Below are 16,620 nucleotides of genomic sequence, written 5' to 3' on the forward strand. Positions count from 1 at the left end.
TTTTAGCGTCCCGGACTTTTCGCCTGTTTTGCAGGCGGAAAAGTATCGCGCACATGCCCGCGTATCGCCGTATTCAGTTTGACAGTAGGCGAAAACGGGACCCGACGAAACTTAAACAAGCGGAAAGTACTGTCAGATTTGTGGAAATCAGCCTGACACCCTCCAAAAGATGCTCTGACATGGGGGTTAGCTATGGTACCCCCCGATTTGGCTTGCTGAAGGTATTTGGTCTTTTTAAACGGGCTCAATAGCTGCTAAATAGTGTTTTTCTATATGTGGTGCAGAATAGTATTCAGGAGTTTTTTTTGCAGAAAATAACTTATCCCGGCAAATTTGGGGTACTTGAAAATGGGGGTCAGCATATTTAAAAGTTGCTAAAGTTGAGTTGAAAAAATCATGAAAAATCCACCTGCCGCAAGCACCTGCAATGATAAAAACACCTGGGGCATACTTGGGACACCCCCCCCAGAGTCAAGTTCGCTAGTTTTTTCCTTTTGTCCCCCAACTTTTTTTTTTTTCGCCCCCAAATTCAAAGTGATTTTTTGGGGTGTCCTTAAGTCTTTTTTTAAAAAAAATTTGACACAGTTTACCTTTGGGGGACTGTCTGAAGGTTGCACGGGGGTTCCCGCAATGTTGTACCCCAAAACCCCAATTCTGCACTTTTTTCCGCCTCTCATTCATAGTCAAATTTTTTTCGCCTATTACATATTTCAAATTGAATACGGGGTAAAACCAAACCAGGCGAAAATGACATCATCGGCGAAAAGTTTTTGCCAAAAACACGCGAAAACGGCTTTTCGCTTCAAATTGAATACGGGTCTATGTAGGGAAAGGCAGAATGATCTGAAGAGATGCACTGTACAAATGTGCAAATGTCCTACCATAAGTGCCAACTCCGACCACATATTACCAGCAGGGCTGTAACTAGGGTGGTGCAACATGTGCCACAGCACAGGGCACCACAAGGCAGGGGGTGCTGTTCGGGCCTGTCAATTTCTTGTTTATAATCATTCTTACTTGTAGCTTCCTCGTCTTTCATCTCCCGCAACTCCTGGCTGCCCCTATCTCCTCCCGGCAAACTCCCCCTCCATTCTGCCACTTCCCCAAGCACCATCAGTCACATCCTGCTTTATTTAATACACACAGCTATCTGCCCCACAATTTCTGATGGCAGCCCTGAACACAGCCGCTGATTCCCGACCTAGGTGTTACCAGAACACCTAAAGTACACTTGCTGGTGAGTTCAGCTGCCAGTGCAGGGTACATGGAGCCAGCAAGGAGGAACGGAGAGCACATACAAACTCATCACAAAGCTGTTTTTGCTGTTAATCCAATTATGATATTTCATGAATTGGGATTTTCATTTGGACCCATGTTTGCTGTGATTTGTGGCCAATTAAGTCACAGTCAGGTCCATAAATATTGGGACATTGACAGAATTTTCATATTTTGTCCTCTATTCACCACCACAATGGCTTTGAAATGAAACAAACAAGATGTGATTTAACTGCAGACTTTCAGATTTAATTTGAGGGTAATTACATACAAATCAGGTGAACGGTGTAGGAATTACAACGGTTTCTATATGTGCCTCCCACTTTTTAAGGGGCCAAAAGTAATGGGACAAACTAAACAATCCTAAATCTAACTTTCACTTTTTAATACTTTGTTGCAAATCCTTTGCAGGCAATTACAGCCTGAAGTATGGAACGCATAGACATCACCAGATGCTGGGTTTCATCCCTGGTGATGCTCTGCCAGGCCTCTACTGCAAATGTCTTCAGTTCCTGCTTGTTCTTAGGGCATTTTCCCTTCAGTTTTGTCTTCATCAAGTGAAATGCATGCTCAATCGGATTCAGGTCAGGGGATTGACTTGGCCATTGCATAACATTCCACTTTTTAGCCTTAAAAAACTCTTTGGTTGCTTTTGCAGTATGCTTCGGGTCATTGTCCATCTGCACTGTGAAGCGCCGTCCAATGAGTTCTGAAGCATTTGACTGAATATGAGCATATAATATTGCCCGAAACACTTCAGAATTCATTCTGTTGCTTTTGTCAGCAGTCACATCATCAATAAATACAAGGGAACCAGTTCCATTGGCAGCCATACATGCCCACGCCACGACACTACAACCACCATGCTTCACTGATGAGGTGGTATGTTTTGGATCATGAGCAGTTCCTTTCCTTCTCTTCCCATCACTCTGGTACAAGTTGATCTTTGTCTCATCTGTCAATAGGATGTTGTTCCAGAACTGTAATGGCTTTTTTAGATGTTTGGCAAACTCTTATCTGATCTTCCTGTTTTTGTGGCTCACCAATGGTTTGCATCTTGTGGTGAACCCTCTATATTCACTCTTGTGAAGTATTCTCTTGATTGTTGACTTTGACACATATACATCTACCTCCTGGAGAGTGTTCTTGATTTGGCCAACTGTTTTGAAGGGGTTTTTCTTCACCGGGGAAATAATTCTTCTGTCATCCACCACAGTTGTTTTCCGTGGTCTTCAGGGTCTTTTGGTGTTGCTGAGCTCTTCGGTGCGTTCTTTCTTTTTAAGAATGTTCCAAACAGTTGATTTGGCCACACCTAATGTTTTTGCTATCGCTCTGATGGGTTTGTTTTGATTTTTCAGCCTAATGATGGCTTGCTTCACTGATAGTGACAGCTCTTTGGATCTCATATTGAGCAGGGCCGCAACTAGGGGGGGGGCTGGAGGTGCACGTGCACCGGGTGAGCCGCTGTACCTGGTGCCAGTGACCTCCAGCCTGGCGCTGCAGAGAGGCTCCAAGCCGGACGTCCGCTGGTAATATTTATTACCAGCGGGCGCCCGGCTCCTTCTCTGCAGCGACGCGGTGTAGCCGGAGCCGGAGGTTGGAGTTCTCTCCCGAACTCCAGCTTCCGGCTCTCCCCACGGGCACTATGGGGGAGACATCATGACATCTCCCCCATAGTTCCAAGGAGCAGCCGGCGGACCGGACGCGACGCTGGATGCAGGAGCGGGGTTCAAGGTAAGTATTTTTTTTTTTAATAAGCTGCACTACAGGGGCATTATTATGGGGGCAGGGGCATTACCACAGGGGCATTACTATGGGGGCATAGGCAATAAGGGGCATTACTAATGTGGCATGAGCACTACAGGGGCATTACTATTGGGGCATGGGCACTACAGGGGCATTACCACAGGGGCATTACTGTGGGGGCATGAGCACTACAGGGGCATTACTGTAAGGGCACTACAGGGATATTACTATGGGGGCATGGACAATACAGGGGCATTACTATGAGAGCATGGGTACTACAGGGGCATTACTATGAAAGCATGGGCACTACAGGGGCATTAATATGGGAGCATGGGCACTACAGGATCATTACTGTATGGTGGGCACTACAGGGGCATTACTATGGGGTATTAACATATGGGCATTACTATGGGGGCATTACAATATGGGCACTACTGCAGGGGGAATTACATGGGGGGCGCCAAATTACTGTCTTGCCCCTGGTGACAAAAATCCTAGTTTCGGCCCTGTATTGAGAGTTGATAGCAACTGATTCCAAATGCAAATGTCACACCTAGAATCAACTCCAGACCTTTTACCTGTTTAATTGATAATGAAATAATGAGGGAATAGCCCACATCTGTCCATGAAATAGCTTTTGAGTTGATAGTCCCATTACTTTTGGCCCCTTAAAAAGTGGGAGGCACATATAGAAACTGTTGTAATTCCTACACCGTTCACCCGATTTGGATGTAATTACCCTCAAATTAAATCTGAAAGTCTGCAGTTAAAGCACATCTTGTTTGTTTCATTACAAAGCCATTGTGGTGGTGAATAGATGCCAAAATATGAAAATTCTGTCAATGTCCCAATATTTATGGACCTGACTGTATATGGCACAGTTATCCAATAAACAGCAAAAATGAGATGAGTGCAAAATAAAAAGCACACAACAGTAAACAGCTCCTTAAAGCTGTGTTTACACATAAATATGTTGCACACAATTTTTGGTTATAGTATGACGTGCAGTAACAGAAATATTTTAATAAAAAGCACCATTGAAGGACCACTGAAACAAAAACAAAGTGATCCTGTATGTAAAGCCCTCTTTTTACTTTCACAAATATTTGCTGTATGTACATACATGCTTCCATACCAAACGTTAAGATGCGTTAAGCCTGACTGCAAATTATTATCCCTGTCTGTGATCTTTATAAGGTTTATACACAGGAAGTGTAGTTTGCACAGAAAAAAATCTTTCCTCAGATATCATAGTGCAATCTCAAATATATTTATTGCTAAAAAAGTCCAAGAACTCATATACCTATTTATTAATTCTTCTAGGTATTTTTGTGTAAAACAAACTTAATTCTAGTTAAATAGTTTTTGGTAATGGTTTGTCTCATCATAAGACAGGGATGTCTGGTTCTGTGTTACACTCTCTCATGGAGAGTTGCAGGCCATGTTATTATAAACAGGCTTCATGTTTTGTGTATTTCTGATTCGACTGTAATTTTTCTTCTACGTTTCTCTAGCTTAAATTTATGTGGCGTATCTGACAGTGTGTGCTGCTCCCTGGCAGAGGCGTTGGTATTCTGTCAGAATTTGGAAGAAATCATGTAAGTAGAGAATTGTATGCTGGGAATAGCCATTTATGTAAAATGATTTGTATTGTATTCACCAGTTCTATTAGCCCGAGTACCCATTGACGTTTGATTTATGCTTTTTAATGCCGGCATAAAACAGATACAAAGTGCATACATGCTTAAGTGAGATTGATATCCCTCTTGTTAGTCTTATAGATGCTTGAAATGCAGCTTTCTGAAAAACATCAGTTAAATCAATTTACATGTATAAAAACGCATTGTAAAGCTCTTCCAGTCAAAGTAATGGGAATACTTGTTTACTGAGTACTTTTTAGATGGTATCCATTCCTTACCAGAATGTTGACAGGTTCTGAAAGTCAACAGTTAGAATGTCAACATAGCCATTAGGCCGACAACTAATATGTAGACATGTATTTAGATCAACAGGTTCAGCTGTCGACACCAAAATGTTGTCTTATGGTTTTATTGTTGATTTTTATGGTTAGAGTTAGGTTTTTGGTTAGGCTAAAATAACCAAAAAACATATGTCGACATTTTGGTATTGACATGTTAAATGGGGAAATTCTGAATGCGTGAATAATGTTGAGTGCCAACATAATGACCATGTCGACATTCAGAACATGTCGACAGTTTGGTGTCGACCTCCTGAATGTCGACAAGTCATAGCACATCCCTTTTAGACAAGGCTTTGCTGCAACAAATTCAATATAATCCTTACATCAACTAGAATATTAGATTATCATTGTATCCATTACAGTTTCATTTCGTTTGGAGAACCATGTCAAAAATATTCTAAATCAGGGCGGGATTGGCCACCTGGCTCTTCTGGCAAATGCCAGAAGGGCCAATGGATTGAAAGGCCAGTCCGGTCTGAAAGCCTAGCCGAGAAGCTCCGCCTCCCAGCGATCTCTGTGAGATAAGGCCACTCCCCTTTTACGTGAGTGTGCACGCCTACAGCGCGCGCACAGAGGGGCTTGCCAGGGCTGATCTTGAGCCTCAGTCCATCCCTCATCTAAATAAATGTAAATTTCTCTGGTGTCAGCAGTGCTCTTCGCAGTGCCTGTCACTTGGTGATCATGTCCGTGTAAATTACATGATCAATGAGCAGCATTAATATTATATTTCTGTTTTTCAAAAGTAAAAGGTTTCCAAAAATTAGATCCATACAGGTATAGTCACATTAACATTAGCAGTTTTAATTCACTGAGGTAGTATGAATAATGTGACGGAGCTATGTCTGCCAATGTATACAGAATATACTGATTGTATATTTAATAAAGAATCTGTGGGGAATAGGGAGATTACTCTAGCAGCTCAATCAATATAGATGAAAGGAATAAAAATGGCTAAAATATATTAGGAGTCCAGATTACATTATTATAGGTAACAAAAAGGCTTCAAGTACATAGTGACAGCTTTCTTCATTGTACTGTATATACTGTACATGCTGTAGTTTCATTGAGTAGTTACCACTCTATGTAATAAAGGTTGAAAATCCCCATCTCGCTGAATCTATCAGTGTCACCACAGTAGCCACAGTAATGTCTCCCCATGCAAAGCATGGCCAAGCCTATTAACAACAAGAATTACGGAGTTACAAGTTCCAATGCAATCTTTCATCTCAGGAGGTGATAGATGGAGAAATTAATTAAAATATACTTTATTTGTAAAATAATGCTTTTTTATTAATATTATTGAAATATTTATTGATAAAAATATTTGTAATGATCTTTAACTAGTTTTATAAAAAAAAAAATTGAGAATGCAAGCATGGGCTTTAATTTCCAGTACGCATGCATGAACCGGCTACCTGGGTCACACAAAATGTAATTTAAGCATTATTAGTATTATTATTATTTATAAATCATGGTAATAGGTGGTTTTCTAGTGTTGGTAGACACCTAGCACTATCTAAATGAGCTACTGACCTTGCTGCAAATATATAGTCTGTGTAGTATTTGAAGACTGGACAAATGGTTTATTGACAATATGTGCTGATGATGATTGGTTGTTCAGATTATTTATATTAAATACAAATCTTATTGCTGTAGATTGTCATGGAACAGTATTGGCGATGTTGGGGTGTGTGCGCTGTCTGCTGCTCTAAAGCAAATGCGAAAACTGAAGACTTTGGAGTAAGTGACACCATGAAATCCCAGACTTATGTTAGACACCGATATTGTTAGATACGAAGGACAATTATTGTTGTATATACTGTATATTAATGCAATTATATGTGGTGCTCTAGGACAACATGATGCTTATAAATGGGGTTTATAAATGGGGCCTATTAATCAGGCCGCTTTTAGTTTAAAAACCATACGAAAACAGATGTTTCCGCATGATTTACAGTAAGAATCAGGGCTATTTAACAACAGGAGTTATCAGAGATACTTCTTGCATTAGGCTAAATAATGCTGCAGACCACAGTCCCCATTATTTTACCTGGCTTGCCCCCTTTTAGGTAATGCCATATTTAGATGGCTATAGACTACATCAGTGCATCATTGTAGCGGGTAAGTTCAGATGGCCAATGGGAGACTGAGGTGATGCAAACAAGTAAGCTCTTTATTCCAGGCTTGAAAAGGCAAAACCAGTGTAATGACTTCTTACATAAGGCAAACACAGTTCAGGAACGAGACAGCAGTTCAAATGAGCAGAGTATTCCCAGCACAGTCATTTTTCAGATTGTCCAGAATAGAGAGAGCTGCTAAAGGTGCAGCCTCTCCCTCACATTTCCACTGACTAACTAAACTTACCAGGTTTTTATACCTTAGCTGGTTTTAATTGAGGTAAGGGTGTGGTTCCTCCCAGGCTACAGGGAGGGTAACCCTCTCCTCAGAATGTGGGAGAGACCTACTCTGTCCCAATAATTTTCCGAGGGAGATCCATTATGCTACCTGTAAAAATGCCTTACACTGCAGTGTGATACTATGGTAGGTAAGATATAAGGGTATAGTTACTAAGCAGTGTTAGGAGACAGAGTGAAGAGTAATAAGGTGCCAGCCAATCAGCTCCTAACTGTCATTTTTCAAACACAGCCTGTGAGATGGCCGTTAGGAGCTGATTGGCTGGTACCTTATCACTTTTCACTCTGTCTCCTAACACTGCTTAGTAACTAGACCCCTTAGTTTCACACAAAGATTAAATACAGTCAGTGTATAGTGGGGGGGGGGGTATATTGTGTTGGGTACAGGATGCCGGTGCTCGGGATCCAGGCAGTCAGAATCCCAAAGCTGGCATCCTGACAGGATTAGGATACCGACACTTGTCGGTCAGTATCCTAACCCTACCCCGCTTTACATGTAGCGACTGCTCATTGGCTGGTTACACGTGGGTCCAAGCCAATGAGCGGCCGCTACATGTAAAGCAGCTTCTGATAGGCTGGCGGGCCGTGGGATTTCCCAAGGAGGCCTGTCAGCTGGTATTCGCGAAGTATTGGTATGTGTGACAACACATACCAATACTTGTCCATATGGGTTCGGTTACTCAGTTTGTTATGTTGCCAAGTCCCCTGGATGCTACAGAATGCAGCACGTAGGTGAGTAGAGGATCTTTATTCCAGGTACATCCGTGGAATTTACATTGGACAAGGAGACTAACCAGCTGGCACATATGTGAATGGGATAGGTAGGTATGTAATAAAGCTGTACTATTTACTGTGTGTGTGTACTGTGTTTTGTTAACTATTTATTTTACAGTGGAGGTACGGGTGTCGGCCGCCTACTGGCACTTGTAGTTCCACAAGTGCAAAAGGGCAGGCATGCTGGCACCTGTAGTTTCACTGTAAAATACAATAGTTTAGAACTATTTAACACATTATTACCTCCATACCCACAGCCCAGGGTGCAGGGAAGAGCCCCGGGCTGCAGCGTAAGCCTCGGGCTTCGGTAGAGGGGGGATTCCTACTTGGGGGGGGTCCCCACCTCCCCTGAGATCCCCGGCTTGGGCTAACTGGCTTGGGGTGTGAATGCTTTGACCATGGAGCCCCGGTAACAGGGTTTCCTGTTGCATTACACCCCGGTGGGTTTGGGACTGGTGCTGGTTTTAAATACGCTTTTTTCCCCCCTATATTAAAACCAGCACTGGCCCTGCAGCCAGGTGCTGGTGCCTAAATTACAGTGGAACCCTACTAATTTTGTTCCCACGTAATTTTAAGAACCAGGACTGGCTGCGCAGTCTGGGGCTGGTTATGCTTTTGGGGGAGGGGCCCTACATAATTTTTTTTTTTTCTTAATTTAACCCCTTTTTTACTAAATACAGGTAGAAACATACATGGATCACACTGATCTGTGTATGTTTCTGCCAAACTTGCAGCTCTACAGGAGTGTTGTCCGTTCTCATGAGAGTTTATAAACTCTCCTCTTGGTAAATTCGCGAATCCTATCTTCTTCACTAGTGAAAAGTTACTCGAGTTTAGCCGATGGTGAAGTGAAGAGAGTTTGCTAACTCTCCAGTATTTTCCCGTAGCAAAGCAGATTTCTCTCCCGAGTTTTACATTAGTAAATTTGCGAGTGGAAAAAAATGCCCAAACTCTCCAGAGAATGCTAACTCTCCCAAATCGAATCTTAGCAAATTTACTCCTTAGTCTCCTCCAAGTCCTCAGGATGCCACAGACACCATATGGTGAATGGCTCCAAAGCTTCTAGCTAGGTTTAGTGAAGAGCAATAGGCACCCATTTACTAGGAAAGAAAACATAAATCTCTCTGCACGTAGGCTGAGTTACCCGTTTAACTTTCCTGGGCTGATCACTCAGCTGACTGGCACTTACACCCTTCATGATAAATAATGCAAAGTCCTTAAACTGAGCTACTTCCCAGGGTGCCTCTGGTTGGATGTGGGCCCACTTAAACGCCAGAAGAATGGAGCTCTTTTTAGGAGACACGTTGGGGAATCTAACACCCCCGGTGACATACTGTGTGACAGCTGTATTTCTATAACATCTCAAGAATACAAGACAATTACATTGTTGCTGGCAGAGAGGGACTGCCAGGCCGGATTAACCAAATCTGGCACCGTGCCCTCGCCACAGTAATTATACTGTTTGTTTTATTTGTCTACACAGAGAATATTAAGTAAATACATTTTTTACCATTTTTATTTTTGTCAAAATTGAAGCTTCTTCTAAGTGCAAAACACCCTCAGGTGTGAAAGGGTTAAGGCTGAGGGTCCTGGTAGATAACAGACAGCATACTGTAGTCTGCCTAAAAATGGAAGAGGAGTTAGAGGTGTGAAGCTAGCATGGGTAGAAAAGGAGAGGCTACTGTATCCAGATAACGCTTTACTTCTCTGCTATGTATGAAAGGCGAGCCTATACAAATAACGCTTTACCTCTAACTACTGTTATCCTTATCTTTTTTTGAAGTCTGGAGAGAAACCAGATCAGAGAAGCTGGTGCTAAAGCAGTGGCTCAGGCATTAAGTGTCTGTCTGTGGATAAAAGTAGTACGGTAAGTGATTAATCCTCAACACAGACACAGTTATATTTAAACAATGATAAACTAGACTTATGGACAGGTTACTCATAAGACTCACCCAGACGAGAACCCTTCCCAAACAACTCATCTTATGTTGGTAAAGCAATGTAAAGCAATGTAAACCACCGGCTCTAGCCAGGAACAGCAATCAGATATGTTGTGCAATGTAAAACACCGGTGCTAGCCAGGAACAGCAATCAGATATGTTGTGCAATGCAAAACACTGGTGCTAGCCAGGAACAGCAATCAGATATGTTGTGCAATGTAAACCACCGGCGCTAGCTAGGAACAGCAATCAGATATGTTGTGCAATGTAAACCACCGGCGCTAGCCAGAAACAGCTATCACATATGTTGTGCAATGTAAACCACAGGCACTAGCTAGGAACAGCAATCAGATATGTTGTGCAATGTAAACCACCGGTGCTAGCCAGGAACAGCAATCAGATATGTTGTGCAATGTAAACCACCGGCGCTAGCTAGGAACAGCAATTAGATATGTTGTGCAATGTAAACCACCGGCGCTAGCCAGAAACAGCTATCACATATGTTGCGCAATGTAAACCACCGGTGCTAGCCAGGAACAGCAATCAGATATGTTGCGCAATGTAAACCACAGGCACTAGCCAGGAACAGCAATCAGATATGTTGTGCAATGTAAACCGCCGGTGCTAGCCAGAAACAGCTATCACATATGTTGCGCAATGTAAACCACAGGCACTAGCCAGGAACAGCTATCAGATATGTTGTGCAATGTAAACCGCCGGTGCTAGCCAGGAACAGCTATCACATATGTTGTGCAATGCAAAACACCGGCACTAGCCAGGAACAGCTATCACATATGTTGTGCAATGTAAACCACCGGCTAGCCAGGAACAGCAATCAGATATGTTGTGCAATGTAAACCACAGGCACTAGCCAGGAACAGCTATCACATATGTTGTGCAATGTAAACCACAGGCACTAGCCAGGAACAGCTATCAGATATGTTGTGCAATGTAAACCACCGGTGCTAGCCAGGAACAGCTATCAGATATGTTGTGCAATGTAAACCACCGGTGCTAGCCAGGAACAGCAATCAGATATGTTGTGCAATGCAAAACACCGGCACTAGCCAGGAACAGCAATCACATATGTTGTGCAATGTAAACCACCGGCGCTAGCCAGGAACAGCAATCAGATATGTTGTGCAATGTAAACCACCGGCGCTAGCCAGGAACAGCAATCAGATATGTTGTGCAATGTAAACCACCGGCGCTAGCCAGGAACAGCAATCAGATATGTTGTGCAATGTAAACCACCGGCACTAGCCAGGAACAGCAATCAGATATGTTGTACAATGTAAGCCACCGGCGCTAGCCAGGAACAGCAATCAGATATGTTGTGCAATGTAAACCACCAGCACTAGCCAGGAACAGCAATCAGATATGTTGTACAATGTAAACCACCAATGTTAGCCAGGAACAGCTATCACATATGTTGTACAATGTAAACCACCAATGTTAGCCAGGAACAGCAATCAGATATGTTGTACAATGTAAACCACCAATGTTAGCCAGGAACAGTAATCACATATGTTGTACAATGTAAACCACCAATGTTAGCCAGGAACAGCAATCAGATATGTTGTGCAATTTCATTGGTTTTCTGGCAAGTTGCAAACCGTCATATGTAAAAGAGTAAAACTTGAGATTTCAACAAATGTGCATGCCCCTCCCTACCAAAAGCTAACCATCACAATGCTAAATAACCTTGAGCACATGCTGGTACCCCTGGGCTATGAGTACCAGGGTAATTATTGTGTAAATGTTACCCCCCCTTAGAAAAGTAATATGGGTCTTATTATCTTTTTCTTTAAGGGTACACTTCTTGATTTTATTCATATTTTAACAAAAACATGCCATAAAGCCCCCTCATATAACCCTTTCCTGTTCATTGCCCCAACATGCCATCAGGCCTCTCTGCATATTTTCAGACCCATCCCACATGCTATCAAACCCCCTAAATGCCATCATATCTCTGCACACGCATTTACCTGCCATCAGACTCCCACACACATGTTATCAGACTCCCCCACACATGTAATCAGACTACCCCACACATGTCATCTGTTAGTCTCCACAATTATCAAGCAAAGCATGTCACTGCATTCATGATCACACCTTCTGGTTATATTTAGGAGTTTAGGCAGTGCTGGCATTAGGTCCATGGGCTCTCTAGGTGACAATCTCCCTTAGACAAATTCTGATGAGAATATTCCCATGAGGCTGCTGATCTCCAGAAGTCAGACAAGCAAGTGATGAACTCATCCAAACGGCTCCTCCGTCCCCTTGTGATGAGTCTCATTGAATTGACTGAAATTGAGGTCTACATTAGCTACTGTAGTGCCGATGCATCCCGGTACTGCCACCAGCCTCATGGCGCCCCACCCTCACCCCTGGCGGCCACATGGTAGATGTTTGGTCCCCCCCTAATGCACCTAATCTGCAATCTAACCCTGGCACCTAACATCTTTTGGTGTCTCCACTGGTGCCCACACACACAGCCCGGGGGAAATACGATCTGCCAGCTCCTCCCCTGATTTTGCCACTCTCCCCCTCCATTGCCTTTATAAGGATTATTTGCCTCAGAACCCTGTCAAGTTCTCTTTTGTCCTTCTTGTACACGGTTGCCGAAACTGTACTACATATTCCAGTCCTGTTCTGACTAGTAACTTATACAGTAGTAAAAGTATGTTTTGCAGCGTCTCAAACCTCACCACGTTTATGCATCTCTAGGTTTCAGTGCTTGGCAATGAGCGCTGCTATTCAGCTACCGCCACTAGTACTCATAATAAACCCTTTTCCATCTCAGTCTCACAAAATGGGCGACGCAGAGTTCAACGCCTATCGGGCGCAATTGCTCCTGCATTGTGTGCTCAGATCTAAGGGGGTGATTCAGAGGTGGACGCAGTTGCAGTAGCGGCTGCGTCTTTTGGTGCAGCGGCTACTGCGTCTTTATGGTAATGTCGTGGATGGCTGCAGTGTTCTTCCGCCATTGTACGTACAAACAAAACGTTCTATCGGCGCACCATTGGCCGGTCCGTCGTCCATCATAATTGCATGGATTTCCATGCAATTTCGTTCAGCGTCTCTGTGCAGTAACCATGTGGATGAATGCCCAGAGCGAAAACATTGGTGACTTGCACACGATGCTTTCCTTGCATTCACCCCTAAATGCGTATGATTGTATGTAGAGTTGTATATATAAATTGCGAGCGGACCATGTCAGTTGGATTAGGAGGTGTGTATCACTTTTTGTGGTGTATGCTTGGTTTAGGAGCAAGCTCTGGGCATGATTCAGAGCTGGACGCTCTGACCAGAGCGCTCGCTCTGAATCAGGGCCGGCCTAGCTTAAAATGGAGCGGCCTCCTGGCCGCTCGCATAGCTGTGGGTGACCACCCACAGCTTATGCGAGCGGCCAAATAGATGGTCGCGATGATCAAGACCATCGTGACCATCGGGCTTGCGACTAGACCCTTGTGGTAGGGTCTCGTCTGCCGCAAGCCCGGAGTGCTTTTGGCTCTATCAGAGCCAAAAACACTCCCACTGACATCACTAGTGATGTCAGTGGGGCCGGACCCAGACGGTAGGCGTTCCCATGGGAACGCCTCCGTCTGGGCAGCCACGCTCCCGGCACGCCCACCAAAGGGGGCGTGCTGTCACTCACCATCGACAGCATGCCCTCTTTGGTGCGAGACCCCGAGCGACGGCTTCCCCGTCGCTCACCGGGTCTCGCGCATGCGCACGACAGAGGCGCCTCCGTCGTGCGCATGCACATTTGGGTAACATCGACCCGCTTGCGAGCGGGTCTGAATGACACCCTCAGTGTGATAACATGCACAATACACTTGCTTGCAACTCTAAAGCAGGGCCGGCACAAAGCGGTAAGCTCTGCTGAGCCGGCCATTCTTTCGTGTAGCTTCCTGCTCTGTGAGTCCCAGCGTCTCCTCTCTCTCCTTCCCCATCACCTATGCTGCTGGGGCCACCTCCCTTTCTGACCTTTAGCCCCTTCGGTCATATTCTCCTTAATTTAACACATTTCAAAATACTGTTCATAGCTGGGACTCGAACCTGTCACCTAACGCTTTGCAGTTAGTCACCTTAGCAATGGATCTATTTGCTACAACAATGGAAATTTGTGAATTCAAACTATATGAAGCTACTCCACATTCTTATTAATTTAAAATACAGTCATACCTGGGATTTGAACCTATCACCTCATACTTGGCAAGTTCTATTGGTAAGGTGACTGACTACCATTTGCTACTACAATGGAAGCCTGTGAATATTTGTTGATGGCTTCCCCCATGGACATATCTTATAATATTGAGCACAGTATTGTTTTTTACGGTTCTTCTTTATTTTGCAGTTTGTGGCACAATCGAATCTCAAAAGAAACCGAAAAAATGTTGCAGAAACAACATCCAAGTCTAAACTTCCATTGAATCACAGAAGAAAGTCGTTTTAATTTGCAGGTCAATACAAATGGAAACTTAGGAAAGGTATTCCCGCAGGCTCTTCTGATTAGACCCAGCCTGCATTGTGTTCAAACTGTATGTTTCAGAGTATTTGCGCTTTTATTTGGCAGTTGTGCTGCCAGTGCACATTGTATGTAACAAGATTGCACTTGCGTTGCATTTAAATAGAGATATTGACAGGCCCGCCAAGAGCCGCGGTGGGCCCGGGTAAAATTTCGGGAGGAGTGGCCATGGCCCCTTCGAAAAAAAAAAATATTTTCAGCACCACTAAGTGGCGCTGCGCGCTGGCGAGAGGGGCGCTCTGAGCCCCCTCAGCCCGGTGCAAAGCCAGGGGGGGGCGCGATCAGTGTGATAGCTCCCCCCACAGATATAGGAGACTGCTGTGCAGTCTCCCACTGCAGCTCAGCACACGCTGTGTGCTGGGCTGCTGTGAGGAAGGGGAGGGGAGGTGGCATCGGACCCGGACCCCCGCCGGGCCCCTCAGGAAGCCTGGACCTGAGTAATTTGTACCCGCTTCCCCCCTCTCTCGGCGCCCCTGGATATTGAGAGAATATTGGCAGCTATCCTCGTGTGACCTCAATCTGCACTTATGGTACTGTTTGCTCTATGTGCTTTGCTTTGTGGTCGATCACGCGTGGTACAGAACATGTGCAATGCACCGATGTTTCAGCTCACCTGATGCCCACACACAGTAGGGGGAATATTTACTAAAGTGCTGTTTTTTTAGAAGTGAAACTGTTGCCCATAGCAACTAGATTCTAGCTATTATCCTTTAGAACAGTGATGGCAAACTCTGGCCATTCAGCTGCAGTGGAACTACACATCCCAGCATGCACTGCCAAAGTTTTGCTCTTAGGGCATGCTAAAACTGCGGCAGGGGATGCTGGGATATGTAGTCCCACTGCAGCTAGATGGCCACGAGTTTGACACCCCTGCTCTAGAAGGTGCTAGATAAATGTTAAGTAGAATCTGATTGGTTGCTATGGGCAACATCTCCACTTCTAAAAACCTGCACTTTAGTAAATATACCCCCTAGGGCTCTTACTATTACAATTAGGTGGACTGAACGGCAGTAACCAATAAGGGTCTATTCATTATTGTTTAATTTCTACAAAAGTACTTGAAAATTAACATTGTGTCCTCATTTTGTAGAAAATAAGTATTGGGGCTATTCATTATAAAGGTAACGCTGGATATATATCCTGCTTACCCTTCAGTCCCGATCTTGCCCGCTGTCCCCATACATTTATGGGGGCTTACACTTAGCATACTCCAAAAATACTACATTTCAGGGAAATTGACATTGGGAACCTTCACCATCTTGTTCCTATGTTAAGGAGGTCTGGGTGGTGAAAAGGGATCCAAATGGATCCTTCCGCCCCTATTCGGATCCCTTCGCAGAACAACTGGGTCTTCGGATGCATGCGTGAATCCAGTTTACGCATATGCACTAAGACTTGGCAGTGTTAACTTTAATTTCTACCAAAGTACCGATTGTAGAGATTGCGGGGGCAGCTGTCCCTGCATCGGAGCAATGTTGAATTGTTGTGGCCAATTAGGAATATTGTATGGATCCACATAAATTCCATGTTCTCCCTTTCTTCATGCACATAGAGTTGATGTATCATCTGATTCATTTGATAAACTCGGGGGGAAAAAAACAAGGAAATATACTATTACTAAAGTTTATAAAATAGACTGCTCTGCACCTATTTAATACATGATACTTGACACAAAAAGCACTGTATAATTAATAGCTTGGGTTATTTGATGTACTGTATGTTTCCAAATGCAATATTTTGTGTATATAATGATGTTAGTGAATATTGTTTTTTCTATGAATTGTTTAATAATAATAATAATTATATGGCAACAGTAACAATAAAACATTTGTTGACTTTCTTCTTCTATACAAATTCAATGAAAATAATGAAAGAAATATTGCAAAATAAAGGCCAAAATATTTTAGTTAGAGCTGGTGTTAAATAAAATGGACATTTGTTACCCCATTGACAAGA

The 16,620-nt window shown here is 43.7% G+C and overlaps 1 protein-coding gene across 1 annotated transcript in view; it reads left to right on the top strand.

The window, feature by feature from the left end:
- Positions 1-15,328, top strand: part of NLRC5 (NLR family CARD domain containing 5) — a 175,013-nt gene extending 159,685 nt beyond the window's left edge. The window contains exons 41-44 of the mRNA XM_088458330.1: positions 4,536-4,619; positions 6,659-6,742; positions 9,974-10,057; positions 14,494-15,328. Coding sequence (XP_088314456.1) covers positions 4,536-4,619; positions 6,659-6,742; positions 9,974-10,057; positions 14,494-14,569 — 328 coding nt within the window. The 3' untranslated portion in view covers positions 14,570-15,328. The remainder of the gene's footprint in view (positions 1-4,535; positions 4,620-6,658; positions 6,743-9,973; positions 10,058-14,493) is intronic.
- Positions 15,329-16,620: the final 1,292 nt, after the last annotated feature.

Source organism: Taudactylus pleione, unplaced genomic scaffold, assembly GCF_031769625.1.
Source record: "Taudactylus pleione unplaced genomic scaffold, aTauple2 ptg000828l, whole genome shotgun sequence".
NCBI classification, from domain to species: Eukaryota; Metazoa; Chordata; class Amphibia; order Anura; family Myobatrachidae; genus Taudactylus; species Taudactylus pleione.